This window comes from Petaurus breviceps, unplaced genomic scaffold (genome assembly GCF_028583685.1).
Source record: "Petaurus breviceps papuanus isolate PSGF00001 unplaced genomic scaffold, PetGlider_PUasm1.0 558, whole genome shotgun sequence".
In the NCBI taxonomy this organism is placed as follows: domain Eukaryota; kingdom Metazoa; phylum Chordata; class Mammalia; order Diprotodontia; family Petauridae; genus Petaurus; species Petaurus breviceps.
The window spans coordinates 3,470,444-3,496,341 of NW_027186376.1; the positions used below are offsets into that span (position 1 = coordinate 3,470,444).

General features: G+C 47.4%; 1 protein-coding gene across 2 annotated transcripts in view; it reads left to right on the forward strand.

The window, feature by feature from the left end:
- Positions 1 to 1,037: 1,037 nt before the first annotated feature.
- PARVB (parvin beta) overlaps positions 1,038 to 25,898 on the forward strand; it is a 93,179-nt gene continuing 68,318 nt past the window's right edge. Inside the window, exon 1 of one of the 2 annotated variants that reach the window (XM_069102911.1) lies at positions 1,038 to 1,299. In XM_069102911.1, the coding sequence (XP_068959012.1) occupies positions 1,170 to 1,299 (130 nt within the window). In that variant the 5' untranslated portion in view covers positions 1,038 to 1,169. Of the gene's footprint in view, positions 1,300 to 7,981; positions 8,001 to 25,898 lie in introns of those variants that run through there. The other variant, XM_069102913.1, reaches the window with a different exon arrangement.

Genomic DNA, 25,898 nt, shown 5'->3' on the forward strand with positions numbered 1-25,898 from the left:
CCCAGAGCATTGCTGGACTCTGATTTTGGGGTCACAGAATTCAGCTCTGACACACACTTGTGTGCACAGGCTTTTCCTTTGGTCCAGACACCTGCTGTGCCGATCATTTCTGAGTTAGGCTGATCCTGCATTCACTTCTCTTGTTCAGTCAGTCCTTTGCCCTGGAGAGAAATTCTGGGATGCTTGGGTCAAACCCTGGAGGAACAGATGGGAGGCCTTCCCTGGAGACCCAGGAGCTGTGGTGCCACTGGATTGCGATTATTTTTCAGCCAGAACATGGAGGCAGGCAACCTGGTGAGGGACTGCCACGTTGGACTGTGGAGGCCAGGGGCGCTACCGAAGGCAGATGAGGGCACCTTTGTCGCTTGGTTGAATCTCATCTCCAGGTCGGCCACCAGAGGGGCAGGGGGCAGAGTTTCCAGGCACTTGGGCCCTTGCAGGCACCTTCTTCCGACCCCGAGCAGGTGCCCAATGTGAGCCCGGCCAGGTTTGTCCTTTCTGACTGCTCTCAGGGCGGAGGAACCAGCCTGGCCCAGGCTCGGGGTTCCTTGTCTGGCCCCCACCAGCCTGACGGCACAAGACTCCCAAAGCGGCTTCTCAATGATTCCTTCTCGGCGTTTTCTTGACCACTTATCTCGGTGGCCTTGGGCTCGGGTCCAATTTCTGTACATAGTTTGCGTTGACTTCGTTCTCGGGGGATAGACTCTAGACTCTGGGAGGGTCAGGGCTGTTTTTGGACCCCTTGCGCGTCTCCCCCTCCGGTCCAGGGCGTGGTACACAGAAGGCGCTCAATGAATGCTCTCTCGCTTGATATGGGCCTCTGTAAAGTGAGGGGGTGGGGGCAGAGTGGGGTCCCAGGGTCCAGCCTTCAGTGTGTGCTTGGGGACCACGCCCATGCCAGCTGCTGGCCTGGGTGGGGGCGGGGGCAGCTCCCCGCGGCCAAGGTCAAGGTCAGCGGGGGTTAGCGGGCTGGCCAGGCCGGGGGCGGGCCCGGGGCCCGGGGCGGGACTCGGGGCGGGGCCGGAGGCAGGGGCGGGGCGCGGCCGGACCCAGCGCAGGCTCTCACACCGCCCCCCACTCCGCTGGGGCTGCTCGCACACGCGCTCCCGCTCCCTGGCAGCCGCGCACACGTTCCCCCCGCCGGTGCCCCCGCCGCCCCCGCCGGCCCCATGTCCACGCTGCCCGCAGCCCCGCTCCGCTCCCCGGGGCCGCCGCTGCGGCCACCCCGGGCCAAGAAGGACGAGTCCTTCCTGGGCAAGCTCGGAGGCACGCTGGGCCGGAAGAAGAGAGCCAAAGAGGGTGAGTGAGCGAGGGAGGGTCCCCCCTGGACCCTGAACCTGGCCCGGGGAGAAGCCCGAGACCCCCCTGCCCTTCCCCCCTTATTCCCCTCCCCCCCCCCCCCCCCCCCCCCCCCCCCCCCCCCCCCTTCTTTCCCCCCCTCCCGCCGTATTCCTCCCTTCCTTTCTCCTTCCTCCCTTCCTCTTCCTCTCCGCCTTCCTTTCCTGCTTGCTCAAACCCCTCCTCCCGCATCTCCCTAGTCTTCCTTTCCTCCCCAATACCCTTGTCTCTTTGCCCCCGCGCGCTCCTCCTCCTTTGCTCCCCTTTCCCCCTTTCCTTCTCTTCCACTCCCCAACTGCTTGAGAACAGCATTTCACAGGCTAGTGGGAGGGGCTGGGGGCCTGGGGCACTGTCCTGGTTTCATTGCAGAAGTTTCTTGGGACCCCCCTCCTGTTTGCTGGCCACCCACTGAGTGAATAATAAGCAGCCTTGGGGGAGCCCAAGTCCGGGCCCTCAGGCAAAGAGCTGCCTTTCAGGACTGATGCAAGAAACATTTACTGAACACCTACTGTGTGTAAAGACCCTGTTCACTTACCTGAGGATACAAAGGTGGAGGAAAAAAAGCAACCCACTGCAATGCCTGACTCTCGGGGAGGCTTACGATCCATTGGATTAGGTTATTTCTTAGATGCTGTTTGATTCTAAAATTCCAACGCTTAGCTAGAAGCTTACTTCTATTCTTACTCATTCTTACTCACCTCTGTCCTTTCATTTAGTGGTGACAGTTTCCAGTGGCCAGGGATTACTGTCTATCCCCATTTTTCTGATGAGGACAATGGAGTCTTTCAAGATGAGGCCAAGGCAAGGGGGACAGCCCAGAGTCCCTTTCTCCTCTCTCCTGACCTGCTCTCTGTACCAGCCAGGGCCCAAATGGCTTGTGGCCTTTGGAGCCTGCATTGGGTGGTGAGGGGTGAAAGCAGAGGGCGTCCAGCGCCAAATTCAGGCTTTTCAGTTAATTGATTATCTGTGTGTCTCTCCTGGATACGCTTCCTTTGACATCTTGGTGAAGCCAGGGGGTCTGAATCACATGATCCCCAATACCTCTTAATACTAGCCCTGACAGTTCCCCGGGGGCCAGAAGTGCTGGCCTTGCCCTTCCTCTTCTCTACCTGTGGCCTCTTCCTCTGGGGGGAAGGAGCGTTCTTCCTTTTGGTCTAGACATCGGCCTTCCATTCTGGGTTATGCCTCAGAGTAATTATGTGGGGCTACCCTTTGTTAGCATACAGAGGCAGAAAAAATCATGAAAAAACCCACTTTACCTGCTGTAAATAACCAGGCACAAAATGAGCCAGGCAACAGACATTTATTAAACTCCTAACTCTGTACCAGGCACTGTGCTAAAGATACAAAAAAAAAAGAGAGAGAGAGAGAAACTCCAAACCACCATCACTGAAAACAAGTCCCCGCCCTCAAGGTGCATACATTCTAATGAGGGGGATAACATGTAAGTAATTAGGCACATGCAAAAGTACGTACAGTGAATAGAAGATAATCAGAAAAGAGAACAGTTAAGGGCCAGAGGTGGGCTTTGAGCTGAGTCTTGAAGGAGGCCAGGAGGCTGAGGGAGGAGGGAGAACATTCCAGGCATGGGGCACTGCCAGGGCAAAGGCATGGAGGTGGGAGATGGATTTGGAATGGCGTGTTGAAAGACCCACAAATGGACCACTGTGGCTAGATCTTCATGTCTGAAATTATGATCCCCTGACATCGGTCAGCGTTCTGAAGTTTCATTTCAGAGTGATTTCCTTCCCATTGTTGTGGTCCTTGTATAAATTGTTCCCCGGGCTCTGTTTGCTTGCCTCGGCATTGGTTCATACAAGTCTTCCAAAGTCTAGGCAGCTTGGTGGGGCAGTGGGTAGAGTTCAGGCCTGGGGTCAGGAAGACCTGAATTCAGATTCTGCCTCAGACCCTTCCCGTAGTGTGATTCTGGGCGAGATACTGGACCTGTCTGCCTCACTTTCCTCATCTGTAAAACAGAGACAAAAATAGTATTGTCCTCCACGGCTTGTTACAAGGATCAGATGAATTAATGTATGCACAATACTTGGGCAGACCTCAGAGCGTCGTGTGTTACGTACCCGTCTATGTGCTGTCATGGGCATCATCATTGTACTCTGAAGCTGTGCCTTCCATGATTTCTGTGGGGTAATAAGATGCCGTTACATACATATTACGTTTTTCAGCCAGTCCCAGTGGACAGTCACCCCCTTAGCCACAAAGCAAAATCTGCTCTTTGAACACATGTCGGTTTTTCCTTTTGTATTAGACTTCCTTAGGGTAGTACCTGCCTAATAAGTGCTGCTCCTGGGTCACAGGGTTCGACCAGTTGGCCCTCACCTTGGCACCCAGCAGAGGAAGCCCCCTTCCCAACCTCCTCATGTGTTTCTTTGTCATTGGAGGCAATATGATTTTTAATCTAGGGGAAGAGTTATTGAGAGAAGATTTTCCATGGGTGCCAGTTATTCAGCCGGGCTCACAACAGTTCCATTCTCCCTGTTAGGGAGTTAGTAGGAACTGTAGGAGAGAGCAGTTATCTTTGGGAGCACCACATGTAGAAAAGCTTTGGGAAGAGGGAGCAGGGGATGGGAACAGAGGGCGTCCAAAGTGAGATACAGAATAGAGACTACAGTTAGCTGGGAGTGATCAATAAGCCAGCAGCGGTCTGCAACTCTTAGAAATAAATCTTTCGCTGAAAAATGATGTTGAGGAAGGATTTTAGCTATGGCTGATTCTGGTTTCCTTGGGCAGGAATTGTAGAAGTGACAAGAAAGCAGCTGTAAAGGCTTTGGTACTGAAGGTGAACAGGAAGGGCTGTGTAATTGTGAATCATGCCATGACTAACTGAAACATTTTTCCATCATGTGGCATCCTTGTTTTAGAAAAGGGAACTGTGACAAAATGTGACCATTAGGAAAAATGGAAAGGAATGTTTAAAGGACATATAACATAGCTCTTTGAAGTCCTGGGAACAATTTCTTTTTAATAAAATTGTGTTTGTTTGTTTTTTTATTTTTACATCTCCTAACCTCTCTCAATAGAGCCATCCCTTATAATAAAGAAGAAAAAAAGAGGAAAAAAGGTTTTCAGCAAAGTAACTAAAACATTGGACACCTGCAGTATCCTTCACCCATAGCCTGGCATTTTGACAAGCAGGGAGGGAGGTGTCCCAGAGAGACTTCTTTGGGGCTGAAGTTGGTCATTATAACTGTACAGCGTTTACTTTCAATTATTTTGTGGTTGTTAGTTCTTTCCATTCATACTGGTGTCATTGTGGATAGTATTGTCCTGATTCTACTAACTTGACTTTGTGTTAGTTCATAGAAGTCTTCCCAGGTTTCTCTAAATTCTTTATATTTGTCATTTCTTTCAGCCCAGTAATATCTCATTATAATCATGTATCTGAGTTTGTTTAGCCATTTTCCAGTCAATAGACATTGACTGTTTCTTAGAGACTTTTCATAAAAATGTGAGTATGTATATAAATATATAACATGCATATCATAGATTTTATAAACATATAACATATTTTTGTATTATCTTATAAACATCTAATTTCATTTATTTTATAAATATTGTATATACAGTCTATTCACATATATACATACATACACATACACATGCATATACATATAAATGTGTGTATGTGAAAAATCTCTGATAAATAGTTAATACCTGTTGACTGGAAAATGGCCAAACAAACTCAGGTACATGATTACAATCTCTCTATACATATTTATGTGTGTATACATATATACACATATGAGCATTTATTTTTCTTCTGTGTCTGACAGATACCAAACATGAAATTTTATTTATACATGTACACACATATATGAGAGCAGGAGGAAGGTACATGAAACCTTGTATCTGATATAGATGACTTGCTTTTCTTCTTACAGACTATGATACATTCAACATGTTACTTTCAAAGCTGTCCTGCGTATCTGTGTCTCCTTTTGAACCTCCTCTGTTCTCTTCGGTATGGAAAGCCCAGGGACAGTGTGTGCCACAGATCAAATTACCCACTATTTGTATCTGACATTTATTTATATAATGGGAGACACTGTTTCAGAAGGGGTAGAGGATAGTTTTAGAGTCAAAAAGAATGAGATTTAAGTCCAACCCCTTCATTGTATAGGTAAGGAAACCGAGGCTAAGAATGATGTGACTGACCCAAGGTCGTACAGGCAGTAAACCTCAGAGTTCAAATGAGCACAGCTGGGTCCTCTGACTCCAGGGTCAGGGATTTTCCCACTGTGCTATACTGCCTTTTGGGAGGTGGGTTCAGTCTGTGGGACCAGTTAATTGCCCAGTATCTGAGGCCGCTTCCTAAGATTATAAATCGTACTGATCTTCATCAGCAGGAATTTCCTCCTTATGTATCTTATTCATTCATTCATTCATTCCCACAACTTTGGCCACTACTAGGCACAAAGTAAGCACTTAATAAATGCTTTTTCATCCCAAATATCAAGGTTCCTGGGCATGATCTATCAGTCCTTTGGGGGCCTCTGAAGGGCTCCCACAGCTTGGGGCTAGCCAGAGAAGGGCCGCTTGGCCAGAGGACAGGAAGCTATCCGCTGACCTCGGAGGGGGCTGGGGCCACAGTGACTGACTTTGTTCTTTGGAGTCCTCTTAAGCTCTAGTTGAAGATGTAGCTGGAGATTAAAGCTCCCTGATGAGTGTGGACAGACTTAGCTTCTCCAAACAAGTCCGCACTATTGTTCCCAGTTAGGGGTGGTGTGGCTCACTTCTGCGGAGGAAATGAGCTATGGCTCCAGTGGAACCCAGGGAACGGAGGACCATGAGTTAGCCATGGAGCCTGGAGCTTCAGGGGCCAGATCTGGAGCTGACTGCTTTTAAAAGCCAATGATTAAAGTGGAGATGTAACCATCTAACTCCCATTCAAGATATAAAAGGAAAAATGGGATGAGGATTGTGGGAGAAACTATGAACCTCTTATGTATGCTTTGAGAAAGACATTTACATTCAGTTTAACCAGGTAATAACAGAAATGCCCACAATTGTGGGCCTCTAGGTAGTATCATAGTGTGTAGAGGTCTGGGGTCAAGAAGACTCATCTTACTGAGTTCAAATCCAGATACTTCCTAGCTGTGTGACCCTGGGAAAGTCACTGTACCCTGTTTGTCTCAGTTTCCCCATCCATAAAATGAGCTGGAGAAGAACATGGCAAACCACTGTAGTATCTCTGCCATGAAGACCCCAAATGGGGTCATGACATGACTGAAAGTGGTTCAGTAAATTGAAATTGCTCCATTTCTATCTCCTTCTATGTTTTTTTTTTGCATAAAATTTTTTTATTAATGTTTTTTTCCATGTATAGACACTATTCACTAGCCTCTCCTCCCCCTCCCCAGTAAAAATCATCCCTTGTCACAAACATGGAGAGCCGAGTAAAAGCAGCATTGGGTCAGGAGGCGACAGCCTGCCCTTCTGGGCCTCCGGCCTGTGTCTTCTCTGTTGTCTGAAGTCAGGATTGGTCAGTGCTTTGGCTGGAATTCTGGGCTCTCTCCAGCTTCCCTCCCATCAATGTGGGGCTGATCCCACCGACTGTCAGTGAGGGTGGGATGGGCACCTTGAGATTTCAAAAGTTGGATTAAACATTTTAAGTAAAAATCAAAGGCTGTTTTTCAGGAGGTAGATAAGTGGTGTCTTTGTTGGGAATGTATTATCAAATGTCTGTGTTTCTCTCCCCCCTTCCCCCCCACCCCAAGCAAAATTATTCAATGAAAGTACCATAGGAAAAGTAGCCATAGAGCTTATCCCATAAACCTGAGGGCACACCCTCCTGCATGGGAGGAGTGGACATACCTAGAGTGTATGACCTCCCATGGTGCCCGGTGGGAGCAGGCCTTGGCTATTGGGCCTTCCAGGGATGTATTAGGACACTCTGCTTATCTCAGCTGGCTCACAGTCCCTGTCCAGTGGCACTCTGCTGGGATAAATTCTCTCTCTCTCTCTCTCTCTCTCTATCTCTCTGTCTCCCTCCCTTTTTCTCTTCCTCTTTGTATTTCTCCCTCTCCCCCTATCTCTCTTTCTCCCCCTCTCTCTGTTACCCTTTTTTTTCTCTCAGTTTCTTGGCCTGTAAAATCGAGGTGTTTGGACTTGATGGCCTGTAAGGTCCCTTCCTGCCCCAAAGCTAGGATCCTGTATATACCCCTCACTGAAAATAAACCTCCTCAATTTCTTGGGACTTTGTCTTACTTCTTAACTGGGAGCCTTGGTGCTGTTTGGCTTTTTCCCATTGTTTAGAGTCACTTTTGGATAAAAAAGAAGATGGCAGTTTGTTCATCTGTGGCTCTTTCAATCTGCAGTTTTTAAAAAGGCAAAATTGTGTTTCATTGCAGACTGGATCCTAGGCATGGGCCCTTTAAAATAACCCCCTTCCCCAAGCAGCCCTGGGGGAGGTGGGCTTGGCAATCACTTCTCTGTTTTTCCTTCTCTGGTTAAGAGGAAGTGACTTTGATTTCCAGCCTTGCTTGGTGTGGAGGAGTCCAACTTCCTTTGATTATTCTTCCCATTATTATCTTTCTAGCCAGCGTTTCTCCTCATTTGTTCCACCAATCCACATAAGCCTCCCTGAAGAATATGCCTTTCAAGAACACAGGCAGTCCAAGGCCCTGACAAAAGGGCTCCCTGAAGTGAGTAACTCTCATTAATGAATGGAGCCTTGTTTGAGGTAGTAACCCTTGTCCACACAGTGATTTGGTGTGATGATTTTGATGATTACCCACATCTTTTAGGGATATTTTTTGCATTACTTTTCTTTCCTGTTGGCATCTGCTTGATTCTGATTTTAATGCTATGATCCTCATCAGAAATAATCATTCCTGCCTCAGACCTCACACAGCACTGGTATCTTTGTGATGTCTTCAGATGCCCTTTTCCGCATCTCTCAGAGTAGTCTCATTGTCTCCCGTGGCTGGAGCACATGGGCTCCACCGAGGGAAAGCATGGACAGAGAGATGAGCAAAGGGGCAAAGGAAGACACCCAGAGATTTTATTTTATGTGTCGTTTAGCTTGTTCTTTCCCCTTGGGTTTTGTGATTGTTACCCAGAAATACTGTTGATTTTTGTGGGTTTATTGCATATGTGATTACTTTAGAGAATATCTATTGTCTCAGTTTGCTTCCTTGCGGATTCCATGTGGTTTTCTAGGGATACCATGTCATCAGCAAATAGGGATACTTTTGTCTCTCTTTGCCCATGTTTATGCCTGTACTCTCAGTGCTATTTCTAACATTTCTAGAATTATGTCAAAGTGCTCCAGGGAAGGGAGCATCCTTACTTTACTCTTGTATTTATTGGGGAAGCTTTTAGTGTTTCCTCTTTGCCATTGGCTTTTGGACATAAACAGCCCCAGTTCCACCTTTGCTTTTACCATTGGACTTTTAAGTTTGTTTCTTTTTAGTGTGGTATGTTATATTACATGTCCTTGTGAGGAAGAGACTGAAGGGATTATAATCTCCATTTGACCAAAGAGTGATTTGCCTTAGTGAGCTACTTAGTTGAAGAGCATGGACTAGGTAGGGCCTGTTTCTCTTAATTCCCATGCTAGGGCACTTTTCAGTTAACCTGGCTCCTACTTTATCCTTGGAAATTATTCTTTGGCCACATGACTGTTAGTAGCTGTATTAGTTGTTCATAAATCCTAGAAATTCTTAGATTTTCAGAAGTGGCTCTTTGCAGATTTTTGACTTTTCCCATAGTGATTGGAACACATTTTAACTTCAGTTATACACTACAAAGCTTCGATTAGGGAGAGGAAATAATCATTTATAATAGCACCTACTATGTGCCAGGCACAAATAATATCTTATGTGATCTTCACAACAACTTTGTGAGGTTGGTGCTATTTATGATGGAGGAAACCAAGGCACACTTGCCCAGGGTCACACAGTTAGTAAGTGTTTGAAGACACATTTGAATTTGGGTCCTCCTGACTCCAGGCCCAGCACCCTATCCCGCTGCATTTATTCCATGCCAAAGCAGATGCTTTGGGCTCTGAAGTGCTATTGGAGTTGAATCAGATATTATTTACTCCCTTCTTCCCCCCCCCTCCCTCAAACAAGTAAATAAAAATGTTTTCTTAACTGAGATTCTTCTGAGGAAGCTCTGCCAGGCTAGCAGCCGCTTTTTCTCTGCTTGTATTTTTCCAGGTGAATAGCAGTTTGGAGATTTTGAGAGGGTTTTTTTAGGTTTTGATTATCTTATGTTTGCTTCTTATTCAGCCTCCAGAATATTGGTCCTGAGTGAGGGGGGCGCTAAGAGTGAGGAATGTTGAATTTGCCATCAGATGGCTGCTTTCTGTGTTGACTGGTGTGGCTGAATTTTAAAACAAACTTACATTTTTATTAATGCCTTGTTTTTTTGTTGCCTTCATTTCGGAATGTCTTTTCCATGCCCCCACCCCCTTCCACCAGGGAACCATGCTTCCTAACATAGAATAAAAAAGAAAATTATAAAAACCCAAACCAAGGTGCAAAACTATCTAGTTCATCACCAAAATCTGGCACTGTTTGGGCTGTTCCACACCTGTAGTCCCCATCCCTGCCAAGAACGGAGGGAGGTGTGTTTTCCAGTCTATTCTTAGGGGCCAGTCTTGGCCACTATAGTCATTCGGCTTCACTTTCTTTGTGTTTGTTTTGAAGTGGTTTCCCCCCCCCCCCCCTTTAAAGTCTTGGTACAAGAGAAGACTTGTTGGGGAGGGCAGGGCTTTATTTAGAGATGAATGTCATGAGTGAAAACAAAAGGCATCATTAATGCTTAAAAAAAGAAAGGCATTTTACAGGCAGGTGGTGGAGGGCTTAGTCTCGTTCTTGGCCTGGAGAGCCCCAAAACTCTTCAACTAGGAGAGTTTACACGGACAGTTGGCTGCCTATGGCAGTATGGTCTTCCCTTTTTCTCCAGTGTCCTTCCCACATAGGCCAGATGGCCACACTGGGAGGGGGGGGGATGTGCCCTGGGGCATTCTGGATCTAGGAACTCTTTGGTCTGGCTGCCCGTTGAGGTCCCTTCCATTCTGTCTTCAGTCTCTCCTTTACAGACCATGTGAAGACTAGATGACTGTGGTTGGGAAGATTCAGAACTACTCTGTTCCCTTCCCCTCCTTCCCTTCCCTGGTCAGTGATGGGACCCAAACTCCCAAAGAGTGTGAACTTCTTGGGTTGATATCAGATTGGCTCTGTCCGATGCTGGGATCCCGTTCGGTGGCTCTGATGGAGGCTGACTGATCGTGTTTGCAGGTTCACAGGCATGGCAGTGAGAATGCTGGACCATAGAATCATAAAGATTTCAGCTCACTGGCATGACAGGCTAATTTAGTAAGACTGGATTTAAGAAGGTCAGATGTCAAGTCCCTACTGTCCTGCTCTAGTGTAGGAGTGAGTGTGTGTGTGTGTGTGTGTGTGTTTATGTGTGTGTGCTTGTGCACGTGTGGTGTGTGCGTGCACACGTGTGTGTGTGAGTGTGTTAGTGTATATATATGTGTGTTGTTTGTGTTTGTGTGTGTGTGTGTGTGTGTGTGTGTGTGTGTGTGAGTGCGAGGGCACAGATTTGAATGTGCCGGACATTGCTGCAATGCTGAGTGAGCCTTAAATAAAGGGGTTTTTAATACTATGAAGGAGGAAACAGACATTTACTAAGCACATCCCAGGCCAGGCCCTGTGCTCAGCACTTTACACATATTTTATTTGATCTTGTAACAGCTCTGGGAGGTAGATGCTCTGATTATCCCCATTTTACAATTGGGGAGATTGAGGCAAGAAGCCATGAAGTGACTTGCCAGGGTTTCTCAGCTAATAAATGCCTGAAGCTGGATTTGAATTCAGGTTTTCCTGACTTCAGGTCTAGTTCTCTCTCCACTGGACCACCTGGATGCCTCTAAAGGAGGCCTGGGAAATTGCGGCTGCTTGGGTGGTTGCTGTCTTATCTCTTGGAGGGCCTGGTGCCTTGTGCCTGGGGCTGGGAGAAGTTTGTTACTCCTTTATCTCTGGCCCTGGGCTCCCAGAGCCTCCCTGGGATTAGGAGGACCAGCCCTCTCCAGCCACCCCCTGGGGCTCCTTGTCTGGAGTTGACAGTCTCCTTGGTCATGTTTCACATTTTTATAGTTTTTAGTTTTTCCCTCTCTCAACAAGAAAATATTCTCCCAGTACAATGGAAAGAGCATGTGCTCAGAAGTTAGAGGTTCTGAGTTCAAGTCTAGTGCCACTGACATCACTGTTGTGGCCTTCAGCAAATCCCCTCCCCCCCCAGTGCCTCATTTTCCTTCTCTGTAAAATAAGAGGGTTGGACCTCTGAGGCCCCTCCTTGCTCCAGGTGCATGATTCTCGTGGTTCTGTTTCTAATCAATTTAAATTTTTTTTAAGATCCTATACTAATTTTAAGTTGTGAGTCATTAAAGAGGTACACAGTTCCAGAATTTTCAGTGCTGATCCCTTTGAAGTCTATGATTCGGACTCTGCCCTGTACTCCCTGGGTGACTTTGGACAAGTCCCTTAACCTTCTTGAACTGAAGGGCTGGAATTCAATGGCCTCTGAAGTCCCGTCTAGCTTTCAGAATGTGATTTACAAAGAACAGGACTTGGGACGCCCCATCCGCTCTCTGGAGGCCCTTGTCTACTGTCTGGAGACCCTCTTCCACTTGACCTCTGCTCAGGACCCTCCCAATGGGGGTGGTGGTCAGCCGAGGGCCCCTCCTGGAGTCAGACTTTTTCTGAGTTTGTGATCTTTCCCCAATAGAAAGGAAGCTCCCTGAAGACAGGCCCTTTCATTTCTGTCTTGGCATCCCCACATTAGATGCTTAATCAATGCCTGTTGATTGATCATTGTGGGTAATTGGGGGATAATGGAGCAGTCAGCTCAGAAGTGAAGTCTTGGCATCTCTCCCAGGCCCTTTGTATGATCTTGGTACATGCATGGCTGCGCCTTATTGGGGGGAAAGACTTTAAGCTTTCTCTTTGGCCCTTGGGTCAGATGGTTTCTTCTGCTATCAACGAACAAACAGCAGGATTGTTCTGGAATTTTCTTTACCTTTCGATCAGTTGGGTGACTGTGAAAACATAGGCTTCTATAGGAAAATATGTGGAAAAAGCCCATTTGCTTCCTTCTTATTTTCTTCAAAGATACAATAAACACATGTTGTTCACTTGTACCCAACTTTGTGACCCTGTTTTTTCTTGGCAGGGATACCAGAGTGGTTTGTCATTTCCTTTTACAGATGAGGAAACTGAGGCAAACAAGAGGAAGTGACTTGTCTAGGGTCACACAGCTAGTAAGTGTCTGAGGCCCAATTTGAACTCAGGTCTTCCTGACTCCTGGCCCAGTGCTCTGCCCACTGAGCCGCCTAATTTCCCTGATTATCTCTTTTAATTACATAATTTTCATTAAGGTTTTTTGCAGATGAGAAAGCAGGGCTATGGGTCCTCAGTTAATAATGTCCTCTTGACTGCTATTTTTGGATAATAAAACCATCTGAGACTTTTACCCCAACCCTTCTCCCCCACCCCCCCTGTTGTTTAGTGTCTTCATCTCCATCAGATTTCTTGAAAATCGATCCTTTGATGCTTTCAAAGTTATCCCTTCCAGCCTCTTTGCTGTGTCCTGGGCCCATCCCAGTCCCATCCCAGCTCCCCTTCCTGCCTTTGTCTTGTTGAGGCCATTTCTGTTTCCTCATGTAACTCAGAAGCGACTGCATCGGTGGAGTCTAAAAGTGAGCATTCCACTGTCAGTGAGGAGGAAAACAGGTTATGTTTTGTTTTGAAGATCTGGCCTAGTGGGGTCTTGCACTGAACTTCCTACAGACGTCCTTTCCCTTCCATGACTCCTCACTGTTTTGTGAGCTGTGAATGTGATATTCCAACATCTTTCTCTGTAATGTTTAAAAATTTTTTAAAAAAACACATTGTATCGTTACACCATCATTTTTTAAAAAACATCCCCTCCCCTTTTCCATTCCCCAGTGAGTGATCCCTTCTAACAATGGCAAAAAGGGAACTTAAGAAAATTAACCAGTGCCTGGGCCAAGTCTGAGAATACATTGTGTGCCATACCCATAGTCCTCTGCCTTGACAAAGAAAGCAGAGAGGTTTATTTTCCCATCTGTTCATCAGGGACCGGCTTGGTCAGTATATGTAACTTTCCGCTTGTTTTTTTTTTTCCTTCCTCCATAATGAATTTAAAATCTAAACTGGGATCTCCTTGGCTGCCTGGTCTTGCTGCTTGCCCATTTTGGTTTCCTTGTGGTGATTGCTTTGCTCTTGGTCCTGCTGCTCTGAGAGAAAGGCTGCCAGGCTGATCTGACAGTCTCGCCCTTTCTCCATTCTTCATTTTTTAATGTGGGCAGCTCAGGATGGTGTGGTCATCACTGCAGTTGGCATCATCTCCACTTTGTCCTTTCCTTCCAGCTTGGTGTCGATTTTGACCTTTGCTCTTATAAATTGCCAGTCCAGCTGCGTGCAGAGAGATGGTATGGAGATGGCGCCAGTGGACATCGGTGATATATTCTGTCCGTTAAAATGCGATCACATTTCTGATGGATTGTTGAATGTCATTCGGTGTTTGTCTTGTCTAGTGTCATCTGACTGTATTGAAGAAAGTGCCCAGGGATTGGAACTATGTCCAAAAAGTTGCTAAATTATGCCTACCCTTTGACCCAGCAATGCCACTAATAAGGGCTATTCATACAGCAGCGCTTTAGGGTCTGCAAAGGACTTTATGTGTATTAACTAGTTGTATCATCACAGCAACCTTATTATTATCCCTGTTTTACAGATGAGGAAATGGAGGCACACAGAAGTTGTGACTTGCCCAGCTAGTATTTGAGGACTTGAACTCAGATCTTCCTGACTCCAAATTCCCCATTTTATCAACTCTTCCCCCTAGTTTTATAGATCTGGACCCAAAGAGATCCAAGAAAGAGGACAGGGACGCATATATATGAAAATATTGGTAACAGTCCTTTTTATGGTGTGAAGGCATTGGAAACAAAGGGGGTGCCTATCATTCGGGAAATAATGAAACAAATTATGTTCATGTATGTGGTGGAATGTTGTAAGAAATGATGAAGGGAATGGAAAAACCTGGGAAGACTTGTATGGAATGATGCACAGGAAAGTGCATACAAAGACAAGTAAAGACAGATAACTCTGAAAGACTTAGAAATTCGGACAAACAATGATAACCAAGGATTTAGAATGAATTGTGCTTCTCGTACTGCCTGATAGAGTGCAGATGGAGACAGACTTTTTCTGGATGTGACCAATGTGGGGATTTGCTTGAATCTAAGTTTATAATGGGTTTTAATTTTCTTTCTTTTTTTTTTTTTCCAGTGGGAAGGGAAGTGGGAGAGAAAAAAGGTGATTTTTGCTGATAGGAAAAAATTAAAAAAGAAAGTGTTTGGGATGGTTAGGTGGGAGACATTTCAGTCAACCATAGACCCTTATCTCTTCTTCTCCCCCTTCATTATTGAAAAAACAGACAAACAAATTCTAATAAATACATATTAAGCAAAACAAATTCCCTCTTTGACTATATCCAGAAATGCACTCTCCTTTCAGCAGTCTGCTGATAAATGTTTAACAACTGGCTCTCCAGGAAAAAAAAATTCTATTTAATGTTTATTTGCATCATTAACATTTTCTCCATCACTTTCCAAAGTCTAGACCATCAATAAAACAATAAAGCAAGCCTTGATTTGTGAGGTTTACAATTTCCGAGGTCTCAATGCTCCCACTGAGAATTTGACAATCGGCTCAAGCTGGTAAGAGCTGGCTGTAGTGCTCCCTTGCTCATTTTGTCCTGAGTCCATTGCCCTCCTGCCAGGAGGTGGGCAGCACACTTTATCACAGAGCCTTTGGAGTGCTGCTTAATCAGCCTGGCTGGTCATTGCATTAGCCCTACTTGTACAGTTTTTATTACATTTTTCTGGCTACTGGACATGTCTGCCTCCTCATCCTTTGCCCCAGGAGGGACTCAAGTATCCCAGGAGATGGTGGTTTTTTTTTTTTTTTTACTTTGGTCATAAGATGAAACTATCTCAAGGGATCAAGAAGCATCTTTTTGGTGCCAGGCACTGTGCTGGGGGCCTGGGGATGCCAAGACAAAGCAAAAGAGTCCCCAGTCCTCAGGGAACTTGCATTTAATTTGAGGCAACCAAATGCACATGAATAATTACATATACAAAGTAGAAGGTGAATTTTAAGGGAGATGCAGCAGATGGAGGGAGTCAAGAAAGGCCTCCTGAAGAAAGTGAACTGAGCTTTGCAGGAAACTAGGGATTCTAAAGGATGGAATGAAGAGGGAAAGCATTCTAGGCACAGCCTGGGCAAAGGCCCAGAGGTGGGAGATGGAACATCATGTGTGAGGAGCACTTCTTGCCACACAGTAGGTGCTTAATAAATGCTGGTCGACTTGACAAGGAGGATGCTGGTGGGGCAGAGTGAGTTCTGCTGAGACTGCCTGCTGCCCAAGGCCCCTCCAAGTCACGTGGGAGACAGACTTGTCACTCCTTTGCTGGCTACCAGACAATGAATTCTTTGGCCATGGCAATCCAGAAGAAATCAAAGATTTATTTTTCCATAAAATTAGGATTTGATGAGTGACTGATGACCAGTTTTTGTCTAGTGCTTTGGAGAGGACACTATATTCTTTGTGCTTCTGGAGGTCCATGTGGTACAGGACTGGGTAAGTTACTTTCACTGCCCTGGCCTCAATTTTCCTCCTTTGTAGAATGAGAGGTTGGGGACCAGGTGACCCTTGAGGACCCTCCCAGCCCTAGATCCAGGATCTTGTCCCCTTTACTTTATTCAGTGTTATGAGGAGAGCTACAATATTTCCCCATTTTACTTATGGAAAAACTAAGGCTCAGAGAAGGAAGTGACCTGTTCCATGGTCACACAGCTGAGTAAGCATCAGATTTGGACCTGGGTCTCTCCTTCCTGACTCTTGCCAGGAAAGCCTGTTGACTCTCATCATTTGAATTTATTAAGTTATTTGGTTAAAAAACTCTGGAGGGATGGGAGGAGGTACCCACCGATAACTGTCAATCACGCTTCTCTCCCCTCTGTATTTGCGTTTCCCCTTCATGAGTGCCTTTGTGTTTTCTTAAGGGAAAAGTGGTCTGTGTTCAGTTTGCCTAGAAAGCATCTTATTAGGGTAATGAGAGTTTAATGATTTAATATTTCCTCGGAGCAGTGTGCAAGGCGCTTCTAGCGCCATTGTACACAGCTGGTTTTTGGTGTGGGTGAGGCTTCATCTCCTTGCACTCTCCCATCTCCCCAGTCACTCAGCGCCCTTCCCTTCTACCAATTGCCTTTCTCAGGTAGAAGGTCCCCAGAAGTGTGTTGGGCTTAATCAAGACACAATGTTGTCACTTGAGAGAGGCTAGTTATTCTCTGCTCTCCATCATAATAGACTTTCCAGGCTTATTGTTGGGTGGCTCCTTTTATTCTTCCCTCTCCCCCAGCTGTTGGAAATAGGAAGATGTGTGCAGTGAAAGATACCACCCCCCTCAGTTCCCTCCAAGGGCCATCGGCCCCCACAGCTGGTGAAGTTATTTGGGGCTGTAGGATCATGCGCTATCCTTCCTCCCCTCGCCACTGACAACCCCTCGCTCCCTTGCCACCTTTTCCTCTCCCTACCAGCTGCTAGCGCCCTCCCTTCACCCCCCCTGCCCATTACCTTGTATTTATGCTTTTGCGGGTCCTGTCTCTCATTAGAATATAAGCTGCTTGAGGGCAGGGGTTGTTTCTCATTTGTCCTTCTATCACCTTCTTCTGGCTGAGCTGGTGCTTACTGATCCTTGGGACTTGATGGATGGTCAGAAGTGGATGACGCCTTTCCTTTGGGCAGTGGTCTGGGAAGGCCATTTCTGGGCCCTGTCAAATTTCATAAACCCTCCCTCATTTAATCATTCATTCCATTCATCCATCTCTCTCTCTCTCTCCCTCTCTCTCTTTCTGTCTTTTCCTCCTTTCTGTCTCTCTGTCTCCTTTCTCTCTGTCTCTCTCCTCTCTCTGTCTCTCTCCCTCTTTCTCTCCCTCCCTCTCCTTTTCTCTCTCCTCTCTCTCCCCTCTTTCTCTCCTCCTCTCTCCCTCTCTCCCTCTCTCTCTGTCTCTCTCCTCCTCTCTCTCTGTCTCTCTGTCTCTTCTCTCTGTCTCTGTCTCTCCTCTTCTCTCTGTCTCTCTCCCTCTTTCTATCTCTCCCTCCCTCTCTCCTCCTCCTCTCTCCTTTTCTCTCTCCTCTCTCTCCCCTCTTTCTCTCCTCCCCTCTGCCTCTCCTCTCTCTCTCTCTGTCTCTCCTCTCTCTCTCCCCTCTGTCTCTCCTCTCTCTCTCTCTCTGTCTCTTCTCTCTCTCTCTCTCTCTGTCTCTTCTCTCTGTCTGTCTCTGTCTCCTCTTCTCTCTCTCTGTCTCTCTGTCTATCATCTTTCTATTTTCATTTAAGCATTCCCAATGCACTATCTAGTCAGTCTGGAGAGCTGGGTATTTTCCGTTCTCTGCAGACCGCTCCCCCTCCGCCATCCCGTCCTTCTCATGCCTGTCCCACACTAGAAACGCACACATATCCTAGTGACTGCTGGCGGCTGATTTCTGGTCTCCTCACCATCTCAGTCACCCTCCTTAGCACACTCAGACTTGTCCATCACATGCTGATCCTCCCCCTGTCATCTGACGTTACTTATCTGAATAAGATTATAGGTTTTTCAACTGGAAGGAGCTTTAGAAACCCCTTTAACAGATGAGGAAACTGAGACCCAGGGAGGTGGAAGTGACCCTTCCAAAGCCACCCAGGTTGGAAGTGACAAGAGGTGGGATTTTCCCCAGCTCCTTTTGGATCCTTTCTGCTGGTGGAGAGTAAGCCCCTCGAGGTCAGAGACTTAAAACGTCTGCCTTTATGTATGGGGGCTCCTTGCACATAGTGAGATTGGGGGGGATATGTGGGGGGGGGGAAGGGGGCAGGGAGGGGGAAAGGGAGGGGGGGGGAAATGGAGGATTTCCCTTTGAGATTTTCTTTGGTGCCCCCAGGTCCCAAACCTGGGCCGCCGTGCTGTAGTGCCCTGAGCTGCTCCTAGGCCAGGCTTGGGAGCTGGAGCTGGGGCCCCATCGCTCTCCTGGGTTGATGACCCTGATAATTGAAAGGAAGTCGCTTCCTTCCCGGGGAGCTCAGTGAGAGATAGAGGAGGCCTGTGTGTCTCTGTCCGCAGCTGTGCCGCCGCCCCCAGGGCAGGCTGGGAAAGAAAGCCTCCTTAGATTAGACCAGGCAAGTCCATTCATGAGCCCTGAGAACCAGCTTAAAATAAAGCTTTATTGTCCGCTCCCAGCGGCCTTGGCTGACTCTGACTCAGAAAACATGGCAATTTGTGCCATAATTAGGCAACATCTGCTTATCCTCATTCTTCATTAGAAACAGGAATCACTGGGTTGTTGACCACATTTACCATCTAGGCCTCTCAGTCACTTCTGGTCTGGCCTCCTTCTGCCTCCAGGCCTTTCCCTTCTCCAGACTGTTCTAAAGGCAGGCCTGATCAGGCTGTGCCCATCCAGGGAGCTCACCAGGCCCCCATTACCAGGAGGAGATGCAAGACCAGCCTGTCTTTCCTGGCTGATGACCCCATACCCCATGCTTCAGCCAAAATGGCCGGCTTATAGGCTGTTCTGGTTTCAGGCATCTGCGCTCTCCCTGTAGCCTGTCCATCTTGGGTGAGTCTCTGTCACTCCTCCTCATTGCTGGCCTGCTTTTTGTGCCCCCACACAGCACCCCATTGCCCACCTCGTTATCTTTGCACAGGCTGTGCCCGCTGCCTGGAATGCCCTCCCTCCTTACCACTGCCTCGGGAGCCTGTAGTTCACTTTAAGTTCAGCCCAAATGCCACCTCCTCCATGAAAGGGGCCCTTTCTGATGCCCTGCTCCTTCCCCGCCCCCCCTGTTGTGGTTGTGTACAGTCCCTTTGTAGAATGTAAGCTCCTTGACGACGGCAGGGACCGTTTCTGACTTTGTTTGTCTAGCGATCGGCATGCAGTAGGTACTTAATAAAATGCTCCTTGGTTGATTATTAGACACTGATTGTAGTGATAAGTCCTATCTATATCGTGTGTGTGGTTGTTAGCGCCTTCTCTTGAGGGCAGAGAACATCTTTCTTTCTCTGTATCCCCAGAACCTTAATATGGTGCCTGGCACACAGTGGGTGCTTAATAAATGCTTCATGGTGGTGATGATTTTCAGCCATGGAAGGTATAGTGGTATGTATGACCCCCAGTTACATTGCCTTCCAAGGGTTTCTGTGTGGATATTGCACTTACTGAGGATGGCAGAAGGAGCCCTGGATCTGGGGTCAGAAGCCCTGCTTGGGGTCCCAGGGCGACTCATATCCCTTCCCTGCCCTCGTTTCCTGGTGTGTACATGGAGAGATGCCCCTCCTCACAAAGCAGCTGTCAGGGAAGGACTCAGTCTGTGACGTCGCTGACGTGTTCGGGAGTGATGACGGCTGTGGTTCCTGTTTCTGGCCGCTTACATGGGTTTACAGAGAGTTTCCGAGGACCATTATACCAGGGAAGTCAGTCCTGGCCTGGGGTCCTGGGCTTAAGGCCCAAAGGGCCCTTCCAGGCAGCTCTAGTCCAGCCCCCTCTCGAGGCCCAGGGGGGATTAGGACCCTTGCTCCGAGGCTGCACATGTGGCTGCTGCCTTAAACATTTGGGTTTGCGGGGTGAGGGGAGCGTCAGGGGAAATTGCTGGTGTGTTCCCCAGGGTTTAGATGCCCTGGGGCGGCCCCTAGTTGCCATGCCCCTCAGGAGCCTGTTTGAGGAGGGTGACCACTAGAGGGGGCAAGAGAAGCTCATTCTACCCCCTCCTCCTTGCCTTTTTTTTCTCTTTTTGGGTAAACTTTAGATAATGAGAAAGTTGAGACAGAAATGAGGTGACTTCTTTTGACCCCACACTTAACCTGTGGCCAGCCCTGGGGCATTGCTAGCCACTTGACCTGTCACCCATTGGTCACTAGCTTTCTCCAAATGAAACTTTTGTAATTGCCACCTTTAACAGGGACCGTGGGGGAAAGGGTATACATCCAGTGGATGGATGGAGAGACAGGACAGTGTTGTGAAAAGAGACCTGGCTGGGGTGTCAGTGGACTGAGGGTTTGTGTGACCCTGGACACTTCCACGTCCCTGGGCCTCAGTTTCCCCTTCTATAAAACGAGAGGGTTGTACTGGGTGGCCTCTGAGGTCCCTTTGAGCTCAGAATCTGTGGTCCTCCTGGCAGAAAGGACATGGAGAGGCAGACTGTCAGAGTGCTGAGGTCCAAATCCCACTTTGGACTGGCTGTGTGACCTTGGGCAAGTCACCTTTACCCTTCTCTGTGTCTAGGCATTCTTTCAGATTCTAAGGGAAACCTTGCCGGAGGAGGGAGCCTGCCTGTGAGCTGAGGCAGCTTTGGGGGTCAGCAGAGTAATAGTGTGTAGTCCATACCTCATTCAGAAGTCGGTCATCTTTCTCCAGGGACAAAAAACCCTGAGAACAATTTTCTTCCATGTTTCTCCATCCACGATTATTAATTTTATTTTCCTTTTACTGCTGCCTGGGTGAGCCAATTTTGAGAACTCTTTTCAGAGGGGGCTGCCTGGGACTCTGGAGGCCTTGAAAATGGCAAGGCCTGACCTGGAAATGAAATCCAGTGGCTCCTTTGCTGCTCTGAAGGGGTGGCCCCCCTGGCCCTGGAGGTCATTTAGGGTTCAGTCAAGCCGAACAGCCGGACACTGGTTTTTTAGAGTTCCCATAATTAAGTTCTCCATGTCTCCAGCTCTCCTGGGCTGCAGAGGGCAGCTTGGAGCTGAAATTGTTCCCAACTTGAAAAAGACCCACAGTTAACTGAGGCTCCCCACGCCCCTCAAGTGTATGTGGACAGAATGATGGTACAGGGGTCTGTTTGCGCTGGAGGGAGGTCTGTCACTCGAGGCCAGCCTGCTGTCCCATACATGACACCCACAGCCTCTTGTGACTCATACCCTTCCCTCCATCCCCTTGGACATTGAATTGCTGACCCTCAGGACCCCATATCTCATGCTAATTGTCTCTGCCTGTCTTCCCTTCCCCTCAACAGCCCAGACTTTTTCTTTTTTTATATAATGAAATAGAAGCCTTTATTAACACAGCTGGGCATAAATATTTATAAATGGGCCTGTTTACAAGTAATGTAAAATTAGAACAGTAATGAAAGCGCTGTATACCCCTCTGAAGGGTGATTCCCCATCCCTAGATAAACTGCATCTCATTTCTGTCATTGTTTAATTTCTCAGCCTAGAGTGCAGCATAAACCTCATTTAAACAAAGCTGGGAGGGGGTGTGGTGGAGTCTGGAGACCTGGGTTCTAATCCTGATGGTGCCACTGTGACTTTGGTCAGGTCATTGACATATCTCCATCAGTGAAAGGACAGGATTAGGTCTCCCACCTGCTTTTCTCTCATTGCCAAAATAACCCCTAAAATAAGAGGATTGAGGTTCAAATATGGCCCCAGATGAGTCCCTTGACCTTGATCCTTGACCTTGAACCCTTGACGTTCTCACCCATGAAACGAGAGAGGGAGACCAAATAATCTCCCAGATCCTTTCCAGCTCTGCATCTGAGACCAGCCCTGTGTGATCCAGTTATCCTTCTGATGGCCGGTCAGAGCACTGGCCCTCCTGCTCCAGAAACCTCTGGGGCTGCTGCTTGTGTCTAGGACCACAAGCCGACCTGAGCTTGGCCCTCCGCTTGACCTGGATTTGTGGAAGGAGGGTTGGATTGGGAGGCCAAGCCCTTGAGTGCGAATCCTGGCTGTTCCCACTTACAGCGGTTCTCTGCCTCAGATCCTCTAAGAATAATAATAATAAAGCAGTTACCTCCCAGGGGTGTTGTGGGGGTCTAATGACACTTCTGTCTAATGCTCTTTGTAAGCCTTAAAGCCTCATATAAATACTCATTATTGTCATTTATTATTCTTATTTGGTCATTATGCATGACCCTGGGCAAATTTCTTCCCCTCCCGGGCCTCAGTTTCCTCATCTGTAAAATGAAGGGTTCTTTTTACCTCTGAAGCTCCCTTCAGTTCTAGTTAAGTGATTCTCTCTCTGGTCAAAGATCTGAGAGCCGCCTTCAAATCTTCCCCCCTTATTTCACCGAGGAAGAAACCGGAGCAGGCCTGAGAACCAGTTCTAGTTCTTTGTCTCTGGCTGAGAAGTGGGACCTCAGGCCATCCCCTTCCCCACTCTGGACCTCAGTACCTAGGAGGTGATTAATAATGTCTGCCCAGCCTTCATAGTGATTGGAAGGATCCAATAGAATGGGCTCATAGACATTAAAGTCACCAAGAATTTCTTAAGCACCTGCTGGGTTCCAGGTGCTGTGCTAAGCCCTGCTTGGCATAATAGGAAAGAAGGAAGAACAGAAGTCAGCCCCTGCCCTTGGGAGCTCTCCATCTGATGGGGGAGACCATGTGCAGACACCCAAGTTTGAACAGGATTGAGGCAGGTTTACCCGGGGGTGACATCGGAGACGGAGGGCACAGGAGAAGCCTCACACACACAGGAGAAGGTGGGGTTTTAGCGAGACCCAGAACACTCCCGGCTGTGGGAAGCCACCCTCTGGCCTCCCCTGCTGCCGTGTTGGGAATCCTTCTGTGGCCAGTAAGAGCCGAGAAGGAAACTCCTCTGGGTTTGGTGACAACGTGGCTCTTCTGCTCTTAAAAAAGTCCTGTCAGCTGGTGAAAAGGCCTCCTCTGGCAGGTGTCAGCTTTTTGTCTGCAGAGTCCCAGCTGCAAAATAGAAATATAACTACACACACAAATACACACACTCACACATGTACACACAGATACAGGCACACACGTGCACACACCGACACACATAGGCACACACTGACATACATAGGCACATACCGACACACACAGGCACACACATACACGCAGACATGCACACACACACATAGACACTCACACAGACACATGCACACACATGAATACACATAGGCATGCACACATACAAGAACACACATGAAAACAGATGTGCACACGGATGGATACACATCCACACCCATGCACACACACACGAATACACACACACGCACACATACACAGACTCACACAGCCATATGCACACACAGACACACATGCACTCACGTACACACACAGACACATGCACAAACACCCCCCCACACACACCCATGTGCACACACAAACACACACATGCACACTTATTTTTAGCTCCCATACAGAGAGGAAAGCAAGGCCCTACCTTGCCTGTGACCTCATCTTAGCTGGGGGAAGCTGCCTGCGCCATAGTTATGGCCTGTTTATAGGCCCTGGGGGAGAATTAATCACTGAGTGGGAACATGCTGGCGTTCTTGAACACGCTGGCGTTCTTCAGCCTTATATAGGTGGTGCTTGTGGAGCCTGCTGTCTAGCATTTCTAACGAAACCTGGCAGAAATCTGCTGGGACAGGATCTCGGGGTGTAGGTCTGTTAGAACAGAGGAGAGACAAGCAGATGGGAGTCTCAGAGTGCACTGAGTGCCTTGTTCATAGCTAGCTAAGTTTCATGGAGAGAAAGACAAGAAGGCATCTTATTTTCCATTTTGGAGGGGAGGCATGTGCTGTATGGTTGGGCTTGTAGCCAAGGAACTGAGGTCTGGCCTTTTGCTCGGTGAGGAGAATGTGTCCCATTTGCAGTCAGCCAAGAGAATGAAGGAACAGATCAGGAATAGAGATGAACTCTAGGTCCCTGTTTAGCTGTCCAGTCAGTGAGCCCAATTGCCCAGGTCACTTGTGCAGGATTCCAGGTCACTGTTGGTACAGTTAGATTGAGAAGGTCACGGGGGAGAGTGAGTTGGATCTGTTTGTGGGTCCCCAGTGTGGGCCCCTTCCCTTCCCTGGGCTTCTCAGTCAGTAAACAGTAAACATTTTTTCAGCACCTAGAGTGCGGCAAGTACTGTGCTAAACTCTGGGGATACAAAAGGCAAAAAACAGTTCCTGCCCTCAGGGAGCTTACACTCTGCTGACTTCTCTGCTGACTCCCCCCAAAGCTTAGTACCCGTGTGACCTTGGGTAAGTTACATCTCCGTCTTGGGCTGTAATTTCCTCCTTTAAAATGAGGAGGTTGGGTCGGTGGCCTCCGATGACTCGTCCAGTTTGAGACCTGGGCTTCTGCGATGGTCTGAAGAGTCCTTAGCTCCGTGAAGTTACCAGTCCTGGATACATTGATGATGAAGCTGAGAGGAACATCATAGAACCCATGGACTGAATATCCAGGCTGGAGACCTGGACGTTTTCTGGGAGGGACGTCTGGAGAAAGGAGGGTAAGAGAGTCCCATGGCTCTCTCTGGACAGATGTAGGACATTTATTGACTTCTGGACACTGGGTTTTCTTTTTTTTTCTTTTGCCTTTTTTTGAGGTCAATTGGGCTTAAGTGACTTGCTCAAGGTCACACGGCTAGGTTTGTGTGTGTGTGTGTGTGTGTGAAGTGCCTGAGGCTGGATTTGAACTTAGATTCTCCTGACTCCAGGGCTGGTGCTCTATTTATTCACTGCGCCACCTAGCTGCCCCTTAGACACTGGGTTTTAAGAAAGACATTGACCATCTGGAACACATTAAGAGGAGAGCCCCCAGCATGGTGAGAGTTCTGGAACCAGATCATGATGTGTGACCAGACCTGGTGTATTGGGACAGAAGAGGAATTAGACCTACTCCAGGCAAGGAAATTCCCTGGCACATAGTAGGCGCTTAATAAATGTTTATTGAATTAAATTGAATTGTGAGGTAATGGGTTTCCTGTCACTGAAGATACTCAAAAAAGAGGTTAGGTAATATAGTAGGTATTTAATAAATATGTGTATAATTAAATTGAATATTGTATATGAGAGCCAGGAAGGGGGCTGCACCATAAATTCACCAGCTGTTTATTAAGTACCAAAGAATAGTAGTGGACATGGTGTTGGGCATGGAGGCAAAGCCCTGAGTTCAAATCCTGCTTCAGTAACTTACTAGCTGTGTGATTCTGGACAAGATGCTTAACCTCTCTCTGCTTTAGTTTTTTAACTGTAAAGTAAGGGGATTGGGTTCCATAGTTTCTAAGGCTCCTTCCAACCCTAAATCTGAGATCTTGATGGTCACTCCTGGTTTGTGTGTTTTTTAAATTTATCTGAGGCATAACATATTCTATTCTAGCTCCTTATTTTAATTCCGTGAATTTTTATTTTCCCTATTTATTTCTTGTGAACACCAAATTGTTGGGCTCTGTTTTCTGATCTATCCTGCAACTTTCCTTCATTTTATGAATTAGTTAATTTCTTTCACATTCACAGGTTTGTTAGATGTTATTTTCCTGCATCAAAACCTCTCTCTTTGCATACTACACCTTCATACAGTCTCCCCATCCATCCCCTTCCCCACCTCCTTTACAAAGAAAAAGACTTATAGGAAAGAATATTACTCCTCTGCATCTCTATTCATACAGACCAGACTCAGGAGTCTTCCTTCCTTCCTTCCTTCCTTCCTTCCTTCCTTCCTTCCTTCCTT